The sequence below is a fragment of the Emys orbicularis genome, chromosome 8 (genome assembly GCF_028017835.1).
Source record: "Emys orbicularis isolate rEmyOrb1 chromosome 8, rEmyOrb1.hap1, whole genome shotgun sequence".
Classification (NCBI taxonomy): Eukaryota; Metazoa; Chordata; order Testudines; family Emydidae; genus Emys; species Emys orbicularis.
The window spans coordinates 49442886-49465989 of record NC_088690.1 but is presented as its reverse complement, the minus strand read 5'-3'; the positions used below and the strand labels follow the sequence as shown (position 1 = coordinate 49465989).

The 23104-nt window shown below is 38.4% G+C and overlaps 1 protein-coding gene across 1 annotated transcript in view; it reads left to right on the top strand.

Moving 5' to 3' along the window:
• The window catches only part of RO60 (Ro60, Y RNA binding protein), a 31899-nt gene extending 14311 nt beyond the window's left edge, over positions 1 to 17588 (top strand). The window contains exons 2-9 of the mRNA XM_065409148.1: positions 2368 to 2967; positions 3853 to 4073; positions 4383 to 4529; positions 9030 to 9167; positions 11665 to 11781; positions 12849 to 12962; positions 14840 to 14986; positions 16439 to 17588. Of these exons, the coding sequence (XP_065265220.1) occupies positions 2388 to 2967; positions 3853 to 4073; positions 4383 to 4529; positions 9030 to 9167; positions 11665 to 11781; positions 12849 to 12962; positions 14840 to 14986; positions 16439 to 16591 (1617 nt within the window). The 5' untranslated portion in view covers positions 2368 to 2387 and the 3' untranslated portion in view covers positions 16592 to 17588. The remainder of the gene's footprint in view (positions 1 to 2367; positions 2968 to 3852; positions 4074 to 4382; positions 4530 to 9029; positions 9168 to 11664; positions 11782 to 12848; positions 12963 to 14839; positions 14987 to 16438) is intronic.
• Positions 17589 to 23104: the final 5516 nt, after the last annotated feature.

Genomic DNA, 23104 nt, shown 5'->3' with positions numbered 1-23104 from the left:
GCACATCCCACTTGTATTATTACTGAGATGTTCAGGTTAGTGTTCTATACCAACATTTTTCTACATATGGAAGAAAATCTTTGTAGTTAGTTAATTGACTAAATTAATCTCTTGTGTAACACTTGACTTTAAAGATTAATTTAGCTCAGTATTTTGAAAGTATGATGTAACTATAGCTGCAATTTGGCAAAGCATATGACTTCATACATGTTGGAATATCATGTGTTTCAGATATCAAAACACTTTTTGTTGCATATATACCTTAGATGCACCCCTTTTAGCTAACACTTGTTATTTTCAGGGTATCTGGCGTGTCTCAGAAGTCAGTGTGTGTTTTAAAATTAGAGTTTGGCTGCAAGCAGTTTTTGAATGGAGAGCTGTTGACCTTTAAAAGAAAGTTGCACATACTTGCTTTGAAAACTCACAGTGAGAAATACTTCTTGGAAATTTTACTTGAAAATAAAAGATGAATAAAATTAGCATTCCGAATCCAGTTGCTGGCACCTCACTGCTTCAAGAAAAAAAAAAAATCTAGCCGAGTAGGGATACAATGAGACAACTAATGTTTAATTCTTTCCCTTGTAATTCCTGGATAGGGTGTGTATATCTCATCACATGTAGGGGGTAGAATACTGACTCTCTTCAATCTGTGAGATGTCTGTATCCAAAGTAGGAATAGAATTAATAAATAAAAATGTTGATTATGTTTTTAATTAAAATGCTTTTAAACAGTAATACAGTTTAACACCTGTAAAAATGTGTGAGCTAGTCATGATCAGGATGTGACAGTGCCTCATCTTTTTTACTCCTAAAAGAATAGGTCTGTGATCTTCTGTACTTAAAATTGATGCAGCAAAGTACTTTGCAAAGAAGCTAATGTACTTATTATTTTCTGTTGCTCCTTTTACTCCCTAGTAATCTAGAAGATCATCTGACACTCAAAGGATTGTTCTTTCTGATACTTAGTAGCCCAAAACATAAAAACATGCAAGGTCTATATCTTCAAATTTCCTCTTAGGCCTTCTAATTTCCAGCTTATGTTTCATTTGTTATGATGTATGATTCTTTCTTTTGGTTACACTACAACTGGATTTTTACTTCTCAAAAAATAACTTTTTACCTTTTAATCATATAAATTTTGTGGCCTTGCGTCCTATTTTGGATAGGAATAAAATATGGTATGCCTACAGATGATATTATGTTAGTTCTCTGTCTAGCAGTGTGTAAACAAGACCTGAAAGGTTTGGGATGTATTTTGTTTCTCTTTCTCTCTTTGCTTGTGAGCTTTCTCAGTTCTCATTTGAAAGGACAAGTGTGTTTGAATCTTTATTAACGATGGCATTTTTCTTCGTTATTTGTCAGGTGTTTCATTTAAATAAATGATAACCAAAACAAACAAAATACAATTTTTTTGTTTTGTTTTGGTTTTTGTTTTTAAGTCTAGGACTCTCTTGCATTCTGAGTTGCTCAGGTCTCTTACCTTTATCAAATGCATTGTTGTCATCCAGCCCTCCAGCAAAAAATGGGAGGGACAAGATCTGATAAATTTTAATTTAAAAAAAAAAATCTTTATAATAATGTTTATAACATCAGACAGAGCACAAACACCATCCTTCCCTTGGCAGGTCACCTTTAACTAGCCTGTATGCTGGTTCTAAGGAATTTACTTTTTCATCTTTGGGATTAAGGCTCTTCTTAATTAGCTTGAATTTAAAAAATTCCCCTTCATAAAGTTTAGTATCATTTTGCTAGTCTTAGGTACAATCTGTCCCACAGAAATTCAGGACCTAACTGCCCTGGAAGACTTACCTGCCTGGAGAACTAGATATCACTCAGAAAAGGATTTTTAGTTCGACTGCTTTTTTTTTTTTTTTTTTATTTTTTTTATTTTTTTTTTTTTTTAATCAACACTTACTTAACTTCAGTGACTAACATTTTGGATAAAGGATGTATTTAAATATTGAGTACCTCTACCCCTTCAATTAAGCTGTTAGAGCTAACAATAAAAATCCTTTGAGACCACCAGAAAATTCAGGGGAAATTAAAACCAAACTTGATATCCCTGCTTAAAGCAAACCCTTTTCACAACTTATTTATATGTTATAACAAAGCCAAAAAGGGCATAAACCCAATTTTTAAATATATTCTTTGAAGATGCTCTTTAGTAACTTACACATTTACTGGACTATGTTATTGCTGTTCTGGAGTATGTTTAATATAAATCTAGAAGAGGCAAGGGGAGCAGGCATTACAGATATGATGTACTCATTTGGCTACAGATGTAAGAGGAGGAAATGTTACGAGCCAAAAAATCCAACATAGTTCAACGTTTATTTGTAGTAAAGTTGTACTCTCTTTTTTTAACAGGCTTCCTGAAACTCTAAGCAATGGATGAAGACGCAAATCAAATGCAGCCCTTGAATGACAAGCAGGTGCCGAACTCTGAAGGTGGATATGTATGGCAGGTCACCGATATAAATCGACTCCACCGTTTCTTATGTTTTGGTTCAGAAGGTGGTACATACTACATCAAGGAGCAGAAACTGGGCTTTGAAAATGCTGAAGTTTTAATAAGACTGATTGAAGATGGTAAAGGTTGTGATGTGGTACAGGAAATAAAGACATTCAGCCAGGAAGGCAGGGCAGCAAAACAGGAGCCCATGCTTTTTGCTCTTGCAATTTGTTCACAGTGCTCTGATGCAAAAACAAAACAAGCAGCATTTAAGGCTGTTTCTGAAGTCTGCCGCATACCAACTCATCTGTTTACTTTCATCCAGTTTAAAAAGGATCTGAAGGAGGGCATGAAGTGTGGCATGTGGGGCCGTGCCCTGAGAAAAGCTGTTGCAGACTGGTACAATGGAAAGAATGGCCTGGCGGTTGCTTTAGCGGTTACAAAATATAAACAAAGAAATGGTTGGTCTCATAAAGATCTACTGAGGTTGTCCCACCTAAAACCTGCCAGTGAAGGTAACTAATGTTTTATTGACCTTGAGACTGGATTAGTTAAGAAAATATGCTATATCAGATACTACATTAAGCCTTTCATTTCTAGCCTATGTCTGTCCTAGAAGTCTAAAGGTCTTGATGGAATAGTGGTCTCTCAGCATCCATGTATCCTTCAGGTTAAACTTTAGAAATAATACAGAAGCTGATAAACAGACCATATTTTCTAGCTATCTTGACTCTTTAAGAATAAATGTGTCTTTCATTATTTTTTGTGACTGCTGTCAAGAGATGGCTGAATAATTCTTACAAATCATTGAGTTGATTTTTCCCCCCCATCAGTTGGCATATACATTTATTTTTTCATTATTCAACCAGATCTGTTGTTTCCTCATTATTTATTTTTGACCTTTGGTCACAGTTTTATGTTTCTCCTCAGATATAATTTATTTTTATATGTTAAAAAATGCAGATTACTTCAAAATGCTTTAATGCTTTGTAGTGTGTTGGGGTAACTGAAATATTTATACATAGCAGATTGACAGTCATCTTTTCATTGTATGTTCTGACTAGTTTTATCCCCTTATTTTTCACAACACTGTGCTTGCTGTGGCGTAAGGTAGGGGACAAAACATTGTAAAGAAGACGACTTGTATTAAGTTTCATCCTTCCAAAGGGAGATGATACAGTAAATAAAATAAATCTTGGAAAGTATTCTGAATTGTGCATCCTAATGTATTTGACTGTAGTGTTCTAACTTAGACCCACTCTATTGATAGCTGGCTAGCAGTTCTGGGTATGCAACCATAGTTAAAAGCATCCTTCTAACCAACTCTCCTGCCAGACTTACTAAACTCTCTGATATCTGGGTCATAATCCTGAATGGAAAATATTTTTGTCTTTCAATAGGACTTGCTGTAGTTACTAAGTATATCACCAAGGGGTGGAAGGAAGTCCAAGAGGCATATAAAGACAAGGAATTTTCTTCTGAGACTGAAAAATTGTTAAAATATCTGGAGGCTGTGGAGAAAGTGAAACATACGAAAGATGAATTGGAAGTTACTCATTTGATAGAAGAGTATAGGTTAGTTAGGGAGCATCTCCAGACAAACCATTTGAAATCTAAAGAGGTGGGTATGTGTATGTAAATATTAACATCTTGCATCAAATAACTAGTGCCCTTTTAAAATTTGTTGTCTTGTTTATCTTGACAATTTTGGATTGCTGAAAATATATTTTTATCCAAATGGAACTCTTAAAGCTTTTTAAAAAAAAAAATAAGTTAATTTAACATGATGAAGCTCTTTGTATAATTCTGACATTTTAAAATACATTGCATATTTTGCTTGATGTTTTGTGTATACACCAGACAGAGTCTCTCATCAAATTAAAATGTTGTCTCCCCCCCTCCACCTCTCTTCTGTATATTACTGTAACAGGTGTGGAAGGCATTGTTGCAGGAGATGCCCATTACAGCAATGTTGAGGAATCTAGGAAAGATGACTGCAAATTCAGTACTTGAACCAGCAAGCCCAGAAGTAGCAATAGTGTGTGAAAGACTGAGAAATGAGAAACTGTTAAAAAAGGTAAGAACTGTTTTCACTACTCAGTGCTTTTACTTCTGGTATGATTGTCTTCCTAAATTGCATTTCTTAAAAACTTCAGAAGTGTATGTATTGATGGGAAATGTTTAGGTATGTTTTGACATAGATCCAATTACATATAATAATTGCTAATCAAAGATAACCTTTTTATGTGAAAGTTGTTATTTTTTTACTAGTCTGCAGTTGACTTCACTTTGCTTATGAACCTGGATTCAGGAAAGCACTTAAGCATGTACTTAACTTTAAGTATTTGACTAAGTGTTTTTCTGAGTTGGAGCCATGGAGAATTTCATTTGCTGGTCTCATGCATTAATGTTATAACTTAAGCATTCTTATGTACTGCTTTAGTAATCAATTGTACGTGGTCTTCTGAAGCTACTCCAATAGTGGGGTAAAAGTGCAGCAGTTGCTATTTCAGAGTTTGAAATACATAATTAGAAATACTTTAAATTTATGAATTTCTGAAATTTTAATATTGTTAATGGAAAAGTCTAGCAGAAGCCTGGGAATGGAGTGGAAGAGCAGCCTGGTATACGTTCCATTTTCAGGCCCCTGCACAAGGAGAAGGAGCAGAAGTGAGGTTGTGAGGGTATCTCCTCACTCCTAAGGATCCCTGAGGAAACTAGGAAAGCAAGTGGAGGAGAAGTGCATAGAGCCAAGACAGGAAGACAAAGCATGATAAGTGGGGGAGAGACACTCTTCCCCCCACCCCCCTTTACTATCTGAGCCTTTTGAGGCACTTGGTGAGAAAATGAAGGAAGAAAGTGGGTTGGTCCTTGCGACAGTGATGGATGAGACACTTGGACTTCAGGACATGGCTCCTTCCCTGGGCCTTCCATGGACTGGGGATGATGCAGAGAAGACTGCAGTCAGGAAATCTTCATTTTCCAGGATCCTCTCCAAGAGGCCCACAGAAGAGCAGAAGCCTGTCAGAAGAAAGGGTCTCCTCTTTCCTAGAGCCCTCCAAAAAGCTTATAGCATCAGAACTGGCAGGGAAAGGAGTGACCAAAAGAGGGGAGTAGCTATTACGAAAGAGGGGAGAAGGTGTGTACATGTTTAGATCTGTTGGACCTTCACATTTTCCTGCTGGCACAAGCAAGCTACATAAACACCACTAAAGGAGAACAAAATGAGGGAAAAAATAAATTAGTAAAGCAAAATAAAAAAACAGTGGCTAAAATACGTAAGAGACAATAGACTGGTTGGTCCCCAAACTGTGGGGCGTAACCCGTAGGGGGACACAGAGGAACATTCAGGCAGGCACATCGGGGCCCAGGCCAGCCCCCACAGGGGGCAGGGAGGGAGCGCCACCCAGCCCTGCTTTGGCCCCAGCTTTGCTCCGGCCCTGCCCCCAGCCATGGCCCCTGCTCCCATCCTCAGCCTTGGCTCTCAGCCACAGCTCCACACCCAGCCGCAGACCCAGCTGCCAGCCTGTACCGCAACCCAGCCGCAGCTCTGCTCCCAACCCTACCCCCAGCTGTGGTCCCAGCCTCAGCCCCCTTACCCCTGTCCGCATAGCCTGAATGTTGCTTCAGGAGGCATGGGTATGGACATGGACAAGGAGGGGAATGACCCTGAAAAGTTTGGGGACCACTCCAATAGGCTAGCATAGTACTTTTCCAAAAAAGTCAGTTTCAAATAACTGAATTTGGCAGCGTACTTTCATATTTAATACATAAAAATGACAACTTTTCTATTTTGAAAAAGGATTTCTTTTTTTCCACTTAGCTCTGAGATGAAACCCTATTTAAGTGCTACAGTAGATCAACTTAAAAGAAATCTCTTTCAGTTATTAAGATGGAGAATGCTTAACAGGGTTGTATTCTGTCCCTCAAATCTTCCAAGCTAGAAGATTCACAGCAGGGCCAGCTCCAGGCACCAGCCCAGCAAGCTCGTGCTTGGGGTGGCAGATTCTAAGGGGTGGCATTCCCTCGAATCCTTTTATTTATTTATTTTTTTTTTGCTTCGCCGCTTCGGCTGCCCAGCAGGTTTTTTTCTTTTTTCTTTTTGGTTCGCCGCTCCGGCCGCCCTGTAGGGGGCGGCAGTGCGGAGGAGGGGAGCCCCCTACTGGGAGCGGGCTGCGCGCTCCATCTGCCCCAGCTGGTGCCAGGTCTGTAGCAAGCCTGGCAGGGCAGCCCACGTCCTTCCCTGCCCACTGACCGGAGCAGCGCGGAGCCCTCCCAGAAGGCGGCGCGGCGGGAGGGGCTCAGTGGCGAGCGCCCCGCTGAAGGAAGCCCTGGCCGCCCCCCTTCTCTCCCCCCCCCTGCTCCCTCCCTCTCCCCCCTGCTGCCCAGGGCATGTCTGCAGCGCCGGGAGCCCCCCAGCACCCGCGCTCTGGCCGCCCTGCACAGGTTTTTTTTGCTCTGCCGCTCTGGCCGCCCCGCAGGTGGTTTTTTTTTGTTTTTTGTTTTTGTTGTTGTTGATGTTTTCATCTTATACTAGATTGGTCTAAAAGTATGCCTGTTGATTTTTTTTTTTTGATCTGTCATTCAGTTGACCATGAGATTTTTGTTGGCTTGTTTGCGAACAAGTTTGAATGGGTGGAGCTGCTGCTATTTGATTCTGTTCTTTCAAAACAAATTCAAAAGATGTTTATGGGCAGCTTCAACTCTGTCCCAAGCACTCATGTAGGGTGCTGCAGGGATTGATATTGTCACTTCTTTGATTAAGGTGTATATGATCACTAGGAGGGTTAGTGAAGAGACAGGCTGCAATTCAGTCAGTAGGTTGATGACACACAGCTCTACATCTCCATTGCATCTGACCTAGCTGGAGAAATGGAACAACTTGCCTAATGCCTTGATGAACTTAGGGCATGGATGAGAGCTAGGTGGCTGCAAAGCAATCCAGAGAAAATTGAGTTTATGTTGGTGGGCACCCTCATACCCGTGCCCCTCACAGAGGGAGCGTCACTGCAGTTTGTAAAACAGTGCACAATATGATGGTATTGTTAGATCCTGGGATGCGCCTGGGTCCCTTAGTGGAGATTTTCCATCTGTGCCTGATCAAAAGAGTGCAATTTTATGTATGTTTTGTGAGAGAGAGGACCTTGGTGACACAATTATCCATGCTTTTGTTAACTCTCAAGATTAGACTGCTGCAATGCACTGTGCACAGGGTACACATTAGGACTGTTTGGAAGCTGAAGGTAGTGTGAATGCTGCAGTCTGCTTATTAAGTGGAGTTGCACTTTGGGAGCACGTTAGACCAGTGCTGTGTGATCTGCACTGATTCCAGTAAGCTTCTGGGTGGAATTCAAAGTGTTGATTATAACTATAAAGCCTTAAATGTATGGGTACCTGATTAGCTGAGTGATTCATGCCATGGTATACTGCCACAGTTGAGATTAGCAGAAGCAGTGGATCTGGAGTTCTCTCAACATAAATGAGAGAGAGCTACTGGGAAAAAAATTTCTGTGGTAATTTGAATTTTTTTTAAGTTGCTTCACCCTCCTCCCTGGTTTGCCAGAGCCCAAACTTGTTAACCTTTGGGCATACTGTAAAGCTCATTGTGAAATTTCTGGGGGTGCCCTGTAATAAGTTATGTTCTGTATTGGCCTGGTTGTTGGGATAGTGTTTGCTGTATGACAAAATTGGTTTAACTCAATTGAGTAGTTTGCAATATAGGTCAGAAGGAGAAGAATCGCTCAGTATAGCCATTTATCAGCAAACACTTAAGAGTTGGTAAGGGACAATGCCAAAACTATTGGACTTAATTATTCTGTCTCTGGCCTATGGCCAGCCTGTGAAACTGGTTTTAACAGGAATGGCTCAGACTTTCCAAGCACAGGAGAACAAAGAACTCTAGAAGGTTTTTAAAAGGACTGTTTTAAAAAGGAGACCTAAGCAAGTAACCAGACTTAAACTAGCCTCAGACACAGGAACCTGCTGGGGTGTCTGGAGAAGGCTTACATAGGTCACCATCGTGAAATGATGGAAATTTAGTTAAGATAGACATGCGTGTAGACTGTTCGCTTTAAAATCATTTTTCTCTAAAGCTTTGTTCCTACTGCTAAATAACAAATACTTTTGTTTTTAAGAAGGTGGTTGGTCACTGCATATCACTGGTTTTTGAAGGGTAATTGTGTCCAGGTCCAGGTCTAAGAGTGGGAGAATTGCAAAGTTCCACCCTGAGTCAAGTAAAGGTATGAGGCCAAACAGCTGAGGAGACCAGAAAGGGGACAGAGGTGCAAGCAGCTGCATAACCTTTTTTTCTCTCTTTAAGTATATTGTTTTAAGGGATGTAAGGACTAAAGTGGATATATTTGTGCATAGCCACATTTGTTTCTATTTTGTTGTGATTTTTAATTTACGAAATAAGTGCACAGAGAGAGCCTATAATTGTATTTTAAAAATTTGAAGAAACAATAAAATAAGGCAGATAATTGCAGCTGTAGAGAGAGAATGCAATTGTAGTTAATATTTTCTGCAATAATTGAACTTTGTACTTTAAATATATTTTTAAAGAATGTTTTGTTTATAGGCTCGAATACATCCATTCCATGTTTTGGTTGCATTAGAAACCTACAAAGCAGGACATGGAAACCGGGGAAAACTTCGGTGGCTTCCTGATAAAGACATTTTAGAAGCTCTTGATGTCTCTTTTTACAAAACATTCAAGGTAATGGTCTGTTTAACTATCATATTGTAGATCCCTGCTAGAGAAGTCATAAGCCTGGCTTTGCAAATATCTGGAGTGTTTTAAAGCAGAGTAAGCAATAAGATACACAAGTATTCTTACTTACTGAGATTGGTCCTAAAATTCTCTCCAAGTATGATGGGGTGGACTAGGCCCAAAGGCCCCCTACTGGAGGCCTCAGGATTCTGCTATACCCATTCCTGGAAAGGAGCAGTAGAGAGGTCCTCCAAGAGGTCTAGAGTGGTTGCGAGGAAGCAGCCAATCAGAGAGGCTGCTGGAACAGCCAATCAGGAGCCAGAAGGGCCATAAAAAAGGAACTGTAGACCAAAGCAATAGTTAGTTGGTACTTGGTGCTGGAGAAGAAAGGACTGCATGCCTGGCGGGAAGAGCAGCAGGACCACAGACAGTCTGCTGGCAGGGACCAGGGGAGTGAGAGGCTTCTGGCTGGCTGCTAAGACTGAGCCAAAGACAGTTTGCTAGCAGGGGCCGGGGGAGCAATGAAGGAGCTCTTGGCTGGCTGCTACTGAGTAGGGAGTGAACCTGGGGAGGGCTGCAGGAAGATCCAGGGAGGAAGCCCTGGGGATATGGTCCCATATCAGGGCCGGGATTACTTAAAGACTGAGCCCAGAGAGGGCTAGAGAAACACCACCAGTGGGGTATTGAGATAGACCCTGGCGGACTGTATACCCCGGAAGGGGTTTGTTCTGGTTCACATGCAGTTAGTGTGTGAGACTCGGTGAGAGGGCTGAGTCACTGGAAAAACTACCTAAGAACCCTGAAAGGGGTCACCAAAACTGAAGGGACACAGACACCCCAACCAGAAAGGGGCACTTGCGAGAGGTGGGTGCTGATCCCATTACATCAAGACTATTAAAGGACATTTTGCCTCCTGCCTTAATTCTTTTTCTTATAGTGCAAGTGGATCTGTTTCCAGCTATCCAGTGCATTGTTAGTGGGTTTTTTTAACTTAGATGGCCCAAAATGGGTGGTGGTTTTGTTTTTTGTTTAAGCATAGCTTAATGTTGTGTGGGAGGTTGTTTATTTTAAATTGAGGGGCAGATTTTTTGCTGTCATTTTGTTAGCCATGTCTGATCATGAGATGCAGTCAGCTTTAAAGAACTTTATGATCTGTGATATAAATATGCCTTTCTGATAAGCATGATTAATATCTGAAGTGTTTAGGAGAGAAGTATTCTCCCCATAATTGAATTTTCCCCACATTTATTTAGGCACCTTAAACTATAGTGTCCTTTTAACTTTTGTAGCTATCCATCTTTGTTCAAAAGCATTGGCACAAAATAAAAATATATTACTAAATCATGTTATCAAATTATTATGTAATAAAGTTCTTTCATCAGCTGATAGCATTCCACTTTGTAAAACACAGTATGATAATGTTTTCAGATAACCAACAGTTTCAGTTGAGGAATATATGAACAATGAAGCTAAGCTATAAAGTGATAACTTTGATGAGTTAACCAAAACACTCGGTTACCTAGTTAGTTTTTGGTTTTGGTTGGTTGGTTTTTCCCTTGGGTGTCAGGGCCTTTCCTGGAAACAGAATATTATGAAGTCAAGACTGCATTTTATTGCCACATTTTTATGTCCATTGACTTTCAGATATTATGCACCAGTTAATTAGTTCTATAATTACACTAGTTACTAATCTACTGTTCATGGAAAAAAATGCTGGTAAATGTTGAAGTAAGCTGGGTGTAATTCTTAAAAGGTTACATTGCGTTGTAAGTTCTGTCACTAATATTTTGAAGTCATAGTACTTTTGCATTTAAACAATCCTAAATAATTGTTTGGCTAAATTGAATTCAGCTGCTGGTAGTATGGTTAGTTTCATTTGTTTCTTGAGAGAACTTTATGTGGATTTGGTGATTTAGAGGGAGGTACTTTTCTGACAAATTTCTGTAATGAATCAATACCCCAGCATGATTCCATGGGCACTCTTTCAAATAAAATGAAAAATGGGGGTCCTGACCACGTGTCATCAATGAAGATTTCAAGACATTTTTTTACCAGAGCCAGGGTTATTATTTAATCTCCTTTTTGGCAAGATTTAAACATGGGTAACTTCCTCCTGCCAAGCTAAATTCCCATTTACTTTGAACAGCTCAAGTTGCTCTTTTCCTCTTAAAATTTATTGTGTAGTTTTTACTTGTGTAGGATTGGCTCTGTATTTCAGAGCTAGATAAAGTTATCTATTTTTATAAAAGGTTCTGCAAATAATTTTAGAAATCTTTAGCATGAGAGGCATTATGTAAATGTAACATGTAACATAGTATTGAATTTTTGTAGCAAAGGTTTAGTAATTTTAATATTGTGTCAAAAGAGAAGGGGCATTCACTTGATTTGTTTAGCTGCTTTAAAATGTACTCTCCTGGAATAGAAAAGGGAGAGAGGGGGAGAGTTGAAAATAAATCAGTATTTTGAGATTTTTATATATATGTTTTTTTCTGTCATTGTTTAGACAGTGGAACCAACAGGGAAGCGTTTCTTGCTTGCAGTTGATGTCAGTGCTTCCATGACACAAAGAGTTTTGGGCAGTGTGCTCAATGCTAGTACAGTTGCTGCAGCAATGTGTATGGTAAGAAATGGATCTCTTCTTGTAGCCATCCAGAATTCTTTAGGCTTGATTATTTAGAACAGTGAGTCAGTATTGTACTGCTCTTCTGGCACAAAGATGTCTTCAAGATGCCACTAGAGGATTCCTTAAGCATGGTGGAAATCTGTGAGTGGCATAGGGCCACCAAAAGTAGCTTCTGTGCCAACCCCCTCCTGGCTTCTGGCATAGAAGATATGGCCAGGACACCCTTATGCATGGTTGCTAGAAAGGCCCTTGAAGACTGTTGGTAACCAGAATCAATAAGAGCACCCTAAATACTAACTAGGCTGGTACCCAGCATATATTAGAGGAGTCTTCAGGCTGCTTTTGTCTTAAAATCACTTTCCTTGCAGCACAATGCAGACTGAATTGAAAGTGATTTGGGAAAATGTTTATGCATGAATCCATCTCATCAAGCCATGCTTTGAGGAATGTATTCACACATATGGAATGTTAATTTAGAAAGGATGATAATATTTTAAATGGTGAGGAAAATACATACTTTTTTTCCTTTTTATGTTTTAAAATTACTTTGCTGGAGATTAGTAATATAGAAAAATACTCCAGTGCACTTTTCAAATAGCAGTCAATTTGTTTTTAAAACTTAAACTTTAAAATGAAATTACTTGTGCTTTTTTTAAATTTCAGGAATATAGAAAAATAGAAATGTACCATGTTCAAATGTAGTCAGTTTCCTATAACAGAAAGGAAAGAGAGAGAGAACAGAAAAAATTCTAACTTTGTAACTAATTAGAAACTAAAAATTAAGGTGTTTTTTTTTTTTGTTATAGTGATTAGGTCCATCAGTTCATCTTGGATTGCTGCAATATTTAGGCACTCTAAGATATCAGTGCAAATTAAGGGTAGAGTTGAAACATTAACTTCACTTTTTTGGGGGTCAGTCATATCTGTATTATTTTAATTTGGTGCTTTGCGTTTTTAGTAGAAAATATGTTGAATTATCACAAAACAAACAAACTGCAGATAATTACAAAGTGATATAATTAAAATACTTGACCTAATTCCCCAAAACCTTGTTTTTCTCCCAGGTTGTTGCACGCACAGAGAAAGATTCCAATATTGTTGCCTTTTCGCATGAAATGGTCTCCTGTCCAGTGACAAAAGACATGACATTACCTCAAGTATTACTGAAAATGTCTGAAGTATGCAAACACTTTTAGTTTTGTTGTACTGTAGTTACTGTATAATTCTGATAAATCTATTGCCAAAAATTAAGACATAATTTGAGTGATTTAGTATTTGCATTCTAATTTGTGCTTTCTAATTAATCCTAGTAGTGAATTTATTCTACATTTTAGTAAAATACTCTTCTTGTTTTTCCTTTCTTAATATATCTGATTGCTACTGAAAAGCTATGTCAAGTAAATCATATTACTTTATTATCTGAATAGTTCTACACTTCATTTTAGAGAAGTGGTATTGGCACATAATCTCATAAACTTAAAAAAATGGATAACAATAAATTCTGTAAGGCAAAATGGTGTAATTTTTTTTTGTAATATTACCAAAAAAGCTTCTGCATATAGTACATAAAGTACTTTACATTTTCAAAGCAACTGTATAAACAGTCATCTTTATATCTTCAATTCTGCATAGTCACTGCAATGTTCTAATTCATATTTTTCAGTGCTGTTAAGTTGTGCTTTACAACAGCACGTGCCATAAAATGTATCAGTTTCTGGGAAATAAACTCCTCTGGTGACGTATCCAAAGCCCATTGCAGTTGGATAAGACTCCAGTTGACATCAGTGATTAGGTTAGCCTCCAATTACAGTATTGAGTAAAAAAGGCCAAAATCCAGGGCCCAGTCCTACAATTTGATGAGCACAGGTAGACTTGTGCACCCATTTGGAACTCCACTGATTTCAGTGGACATGCATGTTGCATTGCAGGATGGGGCCTGCTGAGTTAGTCGTCATAACTAGGTTGTAAGGAAAAAAACTTCACTGTCTGTCTGCCATCAGAAAGACTTTTCTTAATTACTAAACTTATTAATTTTCCCTTTATGTTGCTACTCCTTATTTTTCTGTATGTTTTCAATTTTGTTGGCACTGGCCAATTTTGTTGAAGGGTAAAGACTGCTTCATATTCTTGAGGTATCATATTTCCTCTACATCCATCTCAAACCCACTTAAGTTAAACATAGTTTTTTAAAGCTAAATTGAATGTATTGAGTTGCTTGTAAGCTATACTTGAGTCCCTTATCATTTTGGTTAAGTTTCCCCCCCTCCCCCTTAAAAAGAACCATCCTCAGAGAAATTTACATTTAGTTTATCCATAATTGCTCACAAATTCTTTTTGACTACTTTCTAAATATCTAGAGCTGGCTGAAACTTGAAATTTCCAGTTTGTGGGAACTTTCAATATTTTGACATTTGAAATTTGTATATAGAAATTTCAGTATTTTGAAATTTGGTTTCATTTCGGGTAGCAATGAAACCCAATTTTTAGAAATTTCTCACAAACTGAAAATTCTGGAAAAAAAAATTTGTTTTGGAAACAACACATTGTGATTCCAAGAGGAAATATGCTATTTGGGTCCCAGTAGCTACTGACTAAACTTGACATTATTCTGGTTAGTTTCACTGTTGGAATCCTACCTGTAGTTCATCAAAAGTTCCTCAAACCCAATATCTTTCAACAAAACACTTCAAGTTGATAAATCTGCATTTTCTAACAAAACCCTGTATCACTGAAATATTTTCAACCAGCTCTATAAATAAACATCATTGTTTTTAAATATACTTTGATACATTTTATGTTCAATGTTTCTAATGCAATTAATGTCAAAGAAAGAGTAACCCATTGAATGCTACATTGTAGATAGAAGAAGGAAAGCTGTTAACTTTCTCATGTCCTCCTTTGTACTATCCAATTCAGGGCCACATTGGTGTTGGATAGTTAATCGTAGCTGTTAATATGAAATGATAATATTTATAAGATATCACTGTAATACTTTCAGAATTTTATGGTGAAGAGCCCTATACAGTTTCTTAATAATATTCTTATGTATTTTTAGATTCCAATGGGTGGCACTGATTGTTCTCTTCCAATGATATGGGCTCAAAAAACACACACAGCTGCTGATGTCTTTATTGTGTTCACTGATAATGAGACCTTTGCTGGAAATATTCATCCTGCAGTTGCTCTGAAGGAGTACAGGGAGGTAAATAACCTTCTGATAATACAGTATCATTGTTCTCTCATACAATAGTGGGAAAAAATTAAATTGTTCAGAAATTTCTTTTAGAGACGAAAGCATTTGTGGTTTAATGCAATAAATGTATGCTTTTGTATTACAGAAAAAAGGTTCATTCTTCGAATCTTTGTACACTCAGGGAGAAATGAATGGTATTCGTTGCAGATAAATCTTGGGGGGGAAAAACAGGAATTTTCAGATAAAAATTTCTCATTAATTATTGGCCCAATATTTACATCCTGTGTTTAAGTTTCTGTAACAAAATTTGACATGCTTAGTGAATTTTTGAACTTTTCTATTGGATATATGATTGGTAAATCACTTTTTTTTTTGTACAAGTAGAATTTCACTGAAGTTCTGATATTCCTCAGTGCTTTGTGATAGAGTTGTTTTCAGTAATGAAGTAAAAACTTGTATAGAAATAGCTGCCAGTATGAGGTTATGGGAGCCTGCAAAGAAGGCAGATCAACAGGAGTGAAAAAGCCACTGAAAGCAGAGCTTATGTTGCTTATTATCTTTTCAGGAGGAAAGCTACTGAAGTTATTAGCTCTGCAGGCTGCTAGCCTCCAGTAGCTTTTCTTGTGTTGATCTTGTAAGCTCTGTAAGCTTTCTCCCTATAAGTCGATTTGAAATGAAACTTCACTTATAATGATGTCAAACTGCAGAAAAATTACTTCACTATAAACATGTTCCACTGTAATAAAATGTTGTTCAAATTCTGAACATAATAGATCTTTGACATCCTCAGTAGGAAAGAGATTTAATTTATATTCATATTATACCTTTTACTTTATATAACTCATGTGAGGACCTCAGAGTTCTTCACAAACACTAAAGACTTAGTTAATCACCACAGCACCCTTGTGAGGTAGGTAAGTGTTACCTCTGTTCTGCAGTTGGGTAAAATTGAGGCAGAGATGTTGAATGACTAGGCCAAGGGTCACCAAGAAGTCTCTGGCAGAGCTGAGACCTGATCTGACTGCAAGAGCTATGCTTTATCCATAAATGCAGCTGTTCCTCCTATTAGATGATTGGATGGCCATTACTGACAACAGTCATATAAAATGTAGTCCATAGAAAATTTAAATGTTTCCATTTGAAATAGTCTGTGCTGAAAAGTGGGTTAACTGTGTATTCCTGTCCATAGGCTTTGGTGGTGTGTAAAAGCAACTGATTGCATTTATTTCATTTTCACATAAATCAAACTGAGACTTTTAAATGGTTTAAAAAAATATTAACAGCTAGATTTTGCAATCCTTACTCATGAAATCTCCTGCTGCCATCATCACTGAATCAGTACACTATGGAGTGAGTACCTGAGTAAGGACTGCAGGATTAGGCCCTAGATGATTTATAAATTGTTGTGTGTATTTTCTGGTGTACTGAAAATGCTTTATTTGCTTTCCTTCCTACTTCTAGAAAATGGGTATTCCAGCTAAACTGATCGTTTGTGGAATGACATCAAATGGCTTTACCATAGCAGACCCAGATGATAGAGGGATGTTGGATATATGTGGCTTTGACACAGGAGCTCTAGATGTCATTCGCAACTTCACTTTGGATTTGATTTAATCTGTGAGCACCTGCTATTCACAGTGGGTCCATTGCTGGCAAGAGACTCTGCCCTGAAAACTCCCAGCCAAATGTACTATACTAAAATATGGCACATGATGCGCATATCAGAATGATACCTTTTTGTAAAGAGAAAAGCAGATGAGTTATTACTTTTTTTTGTTGCACATAGTTTAAAAATAACAATGGGAAAGCCTTCTAAACGTTGCTACACAGTTTGATTTAATTTCATTTATAATAGTTGAACAATACTAAGGTTTTCTGTCACTGTACAATGCCTTTGTCTTCAATAATAAATTGATGAGTTACTGCTAGTATTGGGAGTGGGGGCAGGAAAGGGAAATGGTGGTAATGTTTTTAAATAGTGTTCGTTTAACAGCAGTTTACTCAAATTTTGTTTTTTAATCTTTGTATTTGAAAAGAATAAGATTCAACCATTTTCATTGTTGCGTTTCAAATCTATAAAAGAGAAATTATTTTCTGGAGTGCACTAGACCATGTAACTGTGATGGAGTGTAAAAGTTACTTGTCAAATTTTATACTGACAAAGTGAAAGTGGAAATATGTGATTAAATTGTGATAATCAGACTTTTTCTGAACAGATTACTATCTGGATCTTCTAAAATAAAATGTGTAACGTTTTTGGTAAATTGAAAGGCAGTTTTTGTACATTGCAATTTCAGCAGCACTATTGTGGAATTTGTATGCTTTGTAAGAAATCTGTATAAACTCTTTTTAGCAAAAGAAAGGATCCCTGAAGTCCATAAAATGAAGTCCCATCCTCCAAAGTAATAGCTTGCTGAAGTTTCAAGTGCTTTTTTGATGAGGAAGATTAACAAATGCATCTGAATTAGTGTAACTCTTAAGTTTCGGTCATCATAACCAGAAAAAAATTAGCTGTTAATTTCTGTATTATCTGCTCATTCTTTTGAAGAAATCTTATCCTAAAAAAGCAGAGCACGTCATGGCATTTAATCTGCTTAAAGCTTAACTTTATTTTTCTGATTTTTAAAAAGAAATTAAATCCGTAATCTATTTTCAAAACTACTTCTACTTCATAGTGGCATTCTTACAATGATCTTTCTGCATTATACAGCTGCCCTCTTCACACTCAAAATCTTACTTGTTTAGCAATGTATTGGAAATGAGAGTTTTAATCTTCTGTATGACAATAAAGAAAGAAGAGGCCAAAAGGCATAGGGGAGAAAGTTATGTCTACAGATAACTTCTTGACTCTGTTTTAGAGCAGGTATTGATAGTAATGCGATTATATAATATCAAAAGGTCTTTTTCAAAATGTCACAGATTAAGAACACAAGTTTTATCTTTAAGGTTTTTTAGTAATACTTTACATCTTTCCCTAAATTGTATGCATGTGGCTGTCACAGTGTCCTGCTTAGGGTGACCAGACAGCAAATGTGAAAAATCGGGATGGAGGTGGGGGTAATAGGAGCCTATATAAGAAAAAGACCCAAAAATCGGGACTGTCCCTATAAAATCAGGACATCTGGTCACCCTAGTCCTGCTAGCTGTGGTTATTTTAAAAGAGTAATTTGGTGTTTGTTTGAAAAAGATTGTAGTTATAAAATAACCTAATTATAGTAAATAATATATCACACTTCTGTTGCTGTGCTGAAAATGTGCTTTGAGATGTAAAGCAGGTGTTCACATTTGAACAATGGATAAACTCTTGATATCTCATTATTCAATATGTTTAAAGTATAAAGAAAATAAGTTTAAAGTTAGTGTTTGTAGGATGGAGATTTTAGACTCTGACAATATTTAAAATATCAGATGGGTGACTGCATGCCCAAGGCTTACTGCCTCAGTTAGTCAGACTGATGTTCAAGGTGTCATACTACCCATTTATGCCCTACTTCGAGGATTAATCAGAACAGTGAAGAATCCCACTCTGTCATGAATTTTACACGGACAGCACTTGAGCTGTTGTTTAAAATTATATCATTTGAAGAACTGGTGGTAACGGAGTAGTGCCTTTCAGTCAAAGTGAATGGAACTTGTTGCAGTTAATCAAGGGTAGTAGAATAAAGTTTTCAAAATGCGAGGCTACTAACAGTTTTTTCAGGTGACCACATCCAGAAGCAACTCCATTGCTTTCTTTGTAAAAGGAATTTCAAGAGGCAGCTCCCCCATCTTGTTTTTCTCCTTGTAACCTATCCTTTTGGAGTGAGAAATTCCCTGACATTTTCAAGCCTCCTGCAAAAGAGGTACAAAGAACGTGGGGAATATACTCGATCAAGACGTTGTTAGTTATTTCAAATAAAGGCACTGGTGGGTTTTTTGTTTTAATATAGTAATTTTTTCTAAATCACAATAGTTGAATATTTAATAAAAATGTTTACTGCTGAGCCAGAAATGTTAATGAAAACTGGGTAGGTGTTGTAAGTACAGTTTCTTATTGGGAAGTAATAAGAGTCTAGTGTTTTAGTATAAATATTACATGGATTGGAAAATTAGGAAGGTGTGTACTTAGAAAATGTGAAATGACCTTATGCAATTTTGCACAAACCTATGATAATTAAAAGGATTTGATTGGACTAATGACCGTACTGACAGATTAACAGTGGAGAATTACACTAATACTGAATCACTGAAATAAGCCCAGTTGAAAACCTAAATCCTTGAACTAGATAAGCAGAGTGAAGGTAAACATTCAGTACAGTCAATAGGACATTAAGTACATCTGTTAGAATTGTGTACCACTTCTAGTCATATCCTCTCCATTATTGAAAAGATGGAGTATGGAATATGCTCCTAAGTACTTACATTACTCTCTACTGAAAGATACTAATAGGGTACAATTTTACATTCTGACTGGTTTTGTTTGTACTGATAGGACTATATTGTCCCCTATGTGGGCTGCCTCCCCAAATGTTTCCATTAGTGGATGAGTAGGGTTTGTGCCTTCCTTCCATGGAAGTGGTAGAGAGAGGAGTCCTTTTTCCCCAATAGCAGATTGATTGAGATCTGCAAAGGCCTTACCTCTGGCAGGAGCCAGGAGGCAACGCAGAGGGGCTGCTGTCGCCTAAACCTCCCCTTGAAGATTTCCAGAGTACAGAGAGGGACAGCTGAAAGTTTAACACTGACAAGGTCGGTATTAGCGTACATGCTGAAGTCCCACAAGTCTGGAAGACGTATTGCCACTCACCTCATTCTCTTTTAGCTTATGGTTCTGAACCCTAAGGTTGGGAGCATAGAGCATACGTTCTTTAGTCTTAAATCCAGTAACCCAACAGTTTCTAGTCTGCAGAATGAATAGGTCAAGATAATTTGCAAATTGGAGCGTGGATGTGTGTGTGGGTGAGTCTAATAGTTACAGTAACATTAAAAAACCCTATTAAAATGTGTGAGCTAAAGGCGTAATTGCTAAACTTTATTTAGAATTAAATTATTTTTCACCAAAGAGGAGAGATGACCTTATCAAGTTAATATTGTTGTTTGCATTGGTGGAACACTTTGTTTCCATTTAGCTCTAGACAAAATACAATCAAGTATAATTGTGCACTGAGATTTATTACAGAAAGGAGAAATTTAAGAGCTAGTTTGAAATTAAGTTCAGTTTTTCAAAGCGAATATGTCCAAATGTCTGCAATGGGCAAAAGTCCAGTTAGGAGTGTGATTTGATTTCCTGATACCTGCCTGAATAAAGAGGCTTTCAAATTAATTTCCATTTCACTAGGAACCCACATGCTAGTCCTAGATTTTCATTAGAATTATTGATAGCTACAGAATACATACGTGGGTTGCTTAAAGAATGAAAAACACTTAGTAATAGCCGGGTTTGTAATATAAAGTGCTGCTGTGCAAGAGGCTAATGGGGTTTGGAAGCATTTAAAAAATATCTAACATTATCCTAACACCTGAGAATAACCTAACTATTGTGTATATTTAAGGATGTAATGGTGACAGGCTTGTGCTTTGAGAAAGAAATGGCAGGCGGGGAGAACTGGAAGCATAATATGTAAGTAAAATACAGAAAGGGTGATCAAGTGCTCATGGATTTTATACGCCAAGAGCTTGCCTCGAAGCTGTGAGAGGATGCTTTTTTGATCAGAGCAGTGACAAGAGAGCCCAAACTGTAGTCCCATTGCTAGAAGAATATGTATATGGATTTAGGACTTCAAAAAAACAACAACCTGATTTAAGATCCCAATTTGAGTAGCTCTTTAAAAAACAATTGGGGGCAGGGGAAAAGTATTTCCTGAAAATACTTAGGCCATGTCCACACTTATCAGTAGATTGGACTCTGCTGCAATCGAAAGCGGTGTCGATCTAGCGGTCTGTTGAAGACCCGCTAAATCGATCGCAGAGCACTCTCCAGTCGATTCCAGTACTCCACCTCCCTGAGAAAAGAGAAGGAAGTAGTCGGGAGAGCGTCTCCTGTCGACCCAGCACGGTGTAGACACCGGGGTAAGTTGACCTAAGCTACGTCGACTTCAGTTAAGTTATTCACATAACTGAACTAGCGTAACTTGGGTCAACTTGCTGCAGTAGTGTAGACCAGCTCTTAAATCCCCTTTCCATCTCATTTATTTACATTTTATACCAATTGTATATCAAACATTAATTTAAAATAATGAAATCTAAACTATATCATAGAAAAGTTAATTAAAAGGGAACTTAACAGGTTGTCAAGAATTGGGTTTTACACTGAGAAATTTGGACTTACAATAAAGAAGAAGAATTTAAGATCCATTTGTATTTTTTAAATACAAAAAAAAAGTGTCATTTACCCACAATCCTAAAAATAGAAATGATAATCTAAAAATAAGTCTACTCAGCTTCCAGATGTCTTGGGGCCAGTTTGATAAAACAGCAGTAAAGTAACTGGCCATAAAACCACTTGGTGCCTAAAACACCTGTTAAGTCAGTTAGCTTGTAGACAAACATAGTTCAGTAATAATAAGCAACATCTTCATACTCCTTTAAGCCCCTAAAATAGTGTGTCGTTAAAAGGCTATAAGCACCAGGGCCGGCTCTAGGCACCAGCAAAACAAGCTGGTGCTTGGGGCGGCACATTTTTAGGGGCAGCATGGCCGGCGCCAGAATGCCGCCCCTAAAAATGTGCCCCGGCCGCCCTAGCTCACCTCCGCTGCTGCTGCCACGGCGCGCGAAACAGCTGATTCGCGCGCCGCTACTCGCTCTCCCTCCCAGGCTCTCAAGCCTGGGAGGGAGGGGGGGCAGCGGCGCGCGAATCAGCTGTTTCGCGCACCGCAGCCGCTCGGGGTCTTCCCCTCCCTCCCAGGCTCTCAAACCTGGGAGGGAGGGGGAGATCCCGAGTGGCCGTTTCGCGCGCCGCTGTTCCCCCTCCCTCCCAGACTTGAGAGCCTGGGAGGGAGGGGGAGAAGCGGCGCCCGCGCCATGGCCACTCGGAGTCTCCCCCTCCCTCCCAGGCTCTCAAACCTGGGAGGGAGGGGGAGATCCCGAGCGGCCGTGGCGCGGGCGCCGCTTCTCCCCCTCCCTCCTAGGCTTGAGAGCCTGGGGTGAGGAGGCAGGGCTGGGGATTTGGGGAAGGGGCGGAGTTGAGGTGGGGCGGGGGTGGGGTAATTAAAAAACGGGGGGGGCGGCCAAAATTGCTTTTGCTTTGGGCGGCAAAAATCCTAGAGCCGGCCCTGATAAGCACAAACCTTATATTATTCTTGGTTTAAAATGTATATAAATTAATTTTTTTTTTTACCTATGTTTGATCTACAAAGGCACCTTCTTCTGCTAACCATTGTTATCCATTGTAAAAACACTCCACTTCTTAATCATGTAGCTAGTTGGCTGCCTGCCCCAAGCCGGGGCTCTAGTTGTGCCAGTTCTATCTATTGTCCTCGCCCCCGTTTTGTTCTCCCACTGATACTGGGTTTTTTTTCTCTTCCCCATCTCTGTTCTGGTCTTTAATCTTTACTATTTAACTTCACAATTTGCCTTGTGCTTCTGATCTCATTCTGCACTATAGTAAGATCATGGTTGGTTGGTAAAGTTGATGAGCATGCTGTCTTTCCTCATTAATAACTAACACCAGAGCATTCCTTTTATTTACAATATTTTGCCTTAAATATTTTAAAACTTTAATAATTTTCATTTCTTTAACATACAAATTGTAGGAAAAGTTATTTTGTAACCAACTAGATCAGATTTTTTTATAGGTTATAAAGCCAGAAGAGGCCCCATTGTGATCGTCTAGTCTGATCTGTAAAACACAGGAAATACATCATTGAACATAAAATCAAATTGTACAGTAGCATAAACTCTGCTTCTTCAAGTGCTTGCTAATGTCCATTCCAATGTAGGTGGAAGTCATGCGTCTGACGAAGTGGGTATTCACCCATGAAAGCTTATGCTCCAATACATCTGTTAGTCTTTAAGGTGCCACAGGACTCTTTGTTGCTTTTTACAGATCCAGACTAACACGGCTACCCCTCTGATACTAAATTGGAATGGACATGAGCAAGCACTCGAAGAAGAAAAAACAGTTACTAACCTTCCATAACTGTTGTTCTTTGA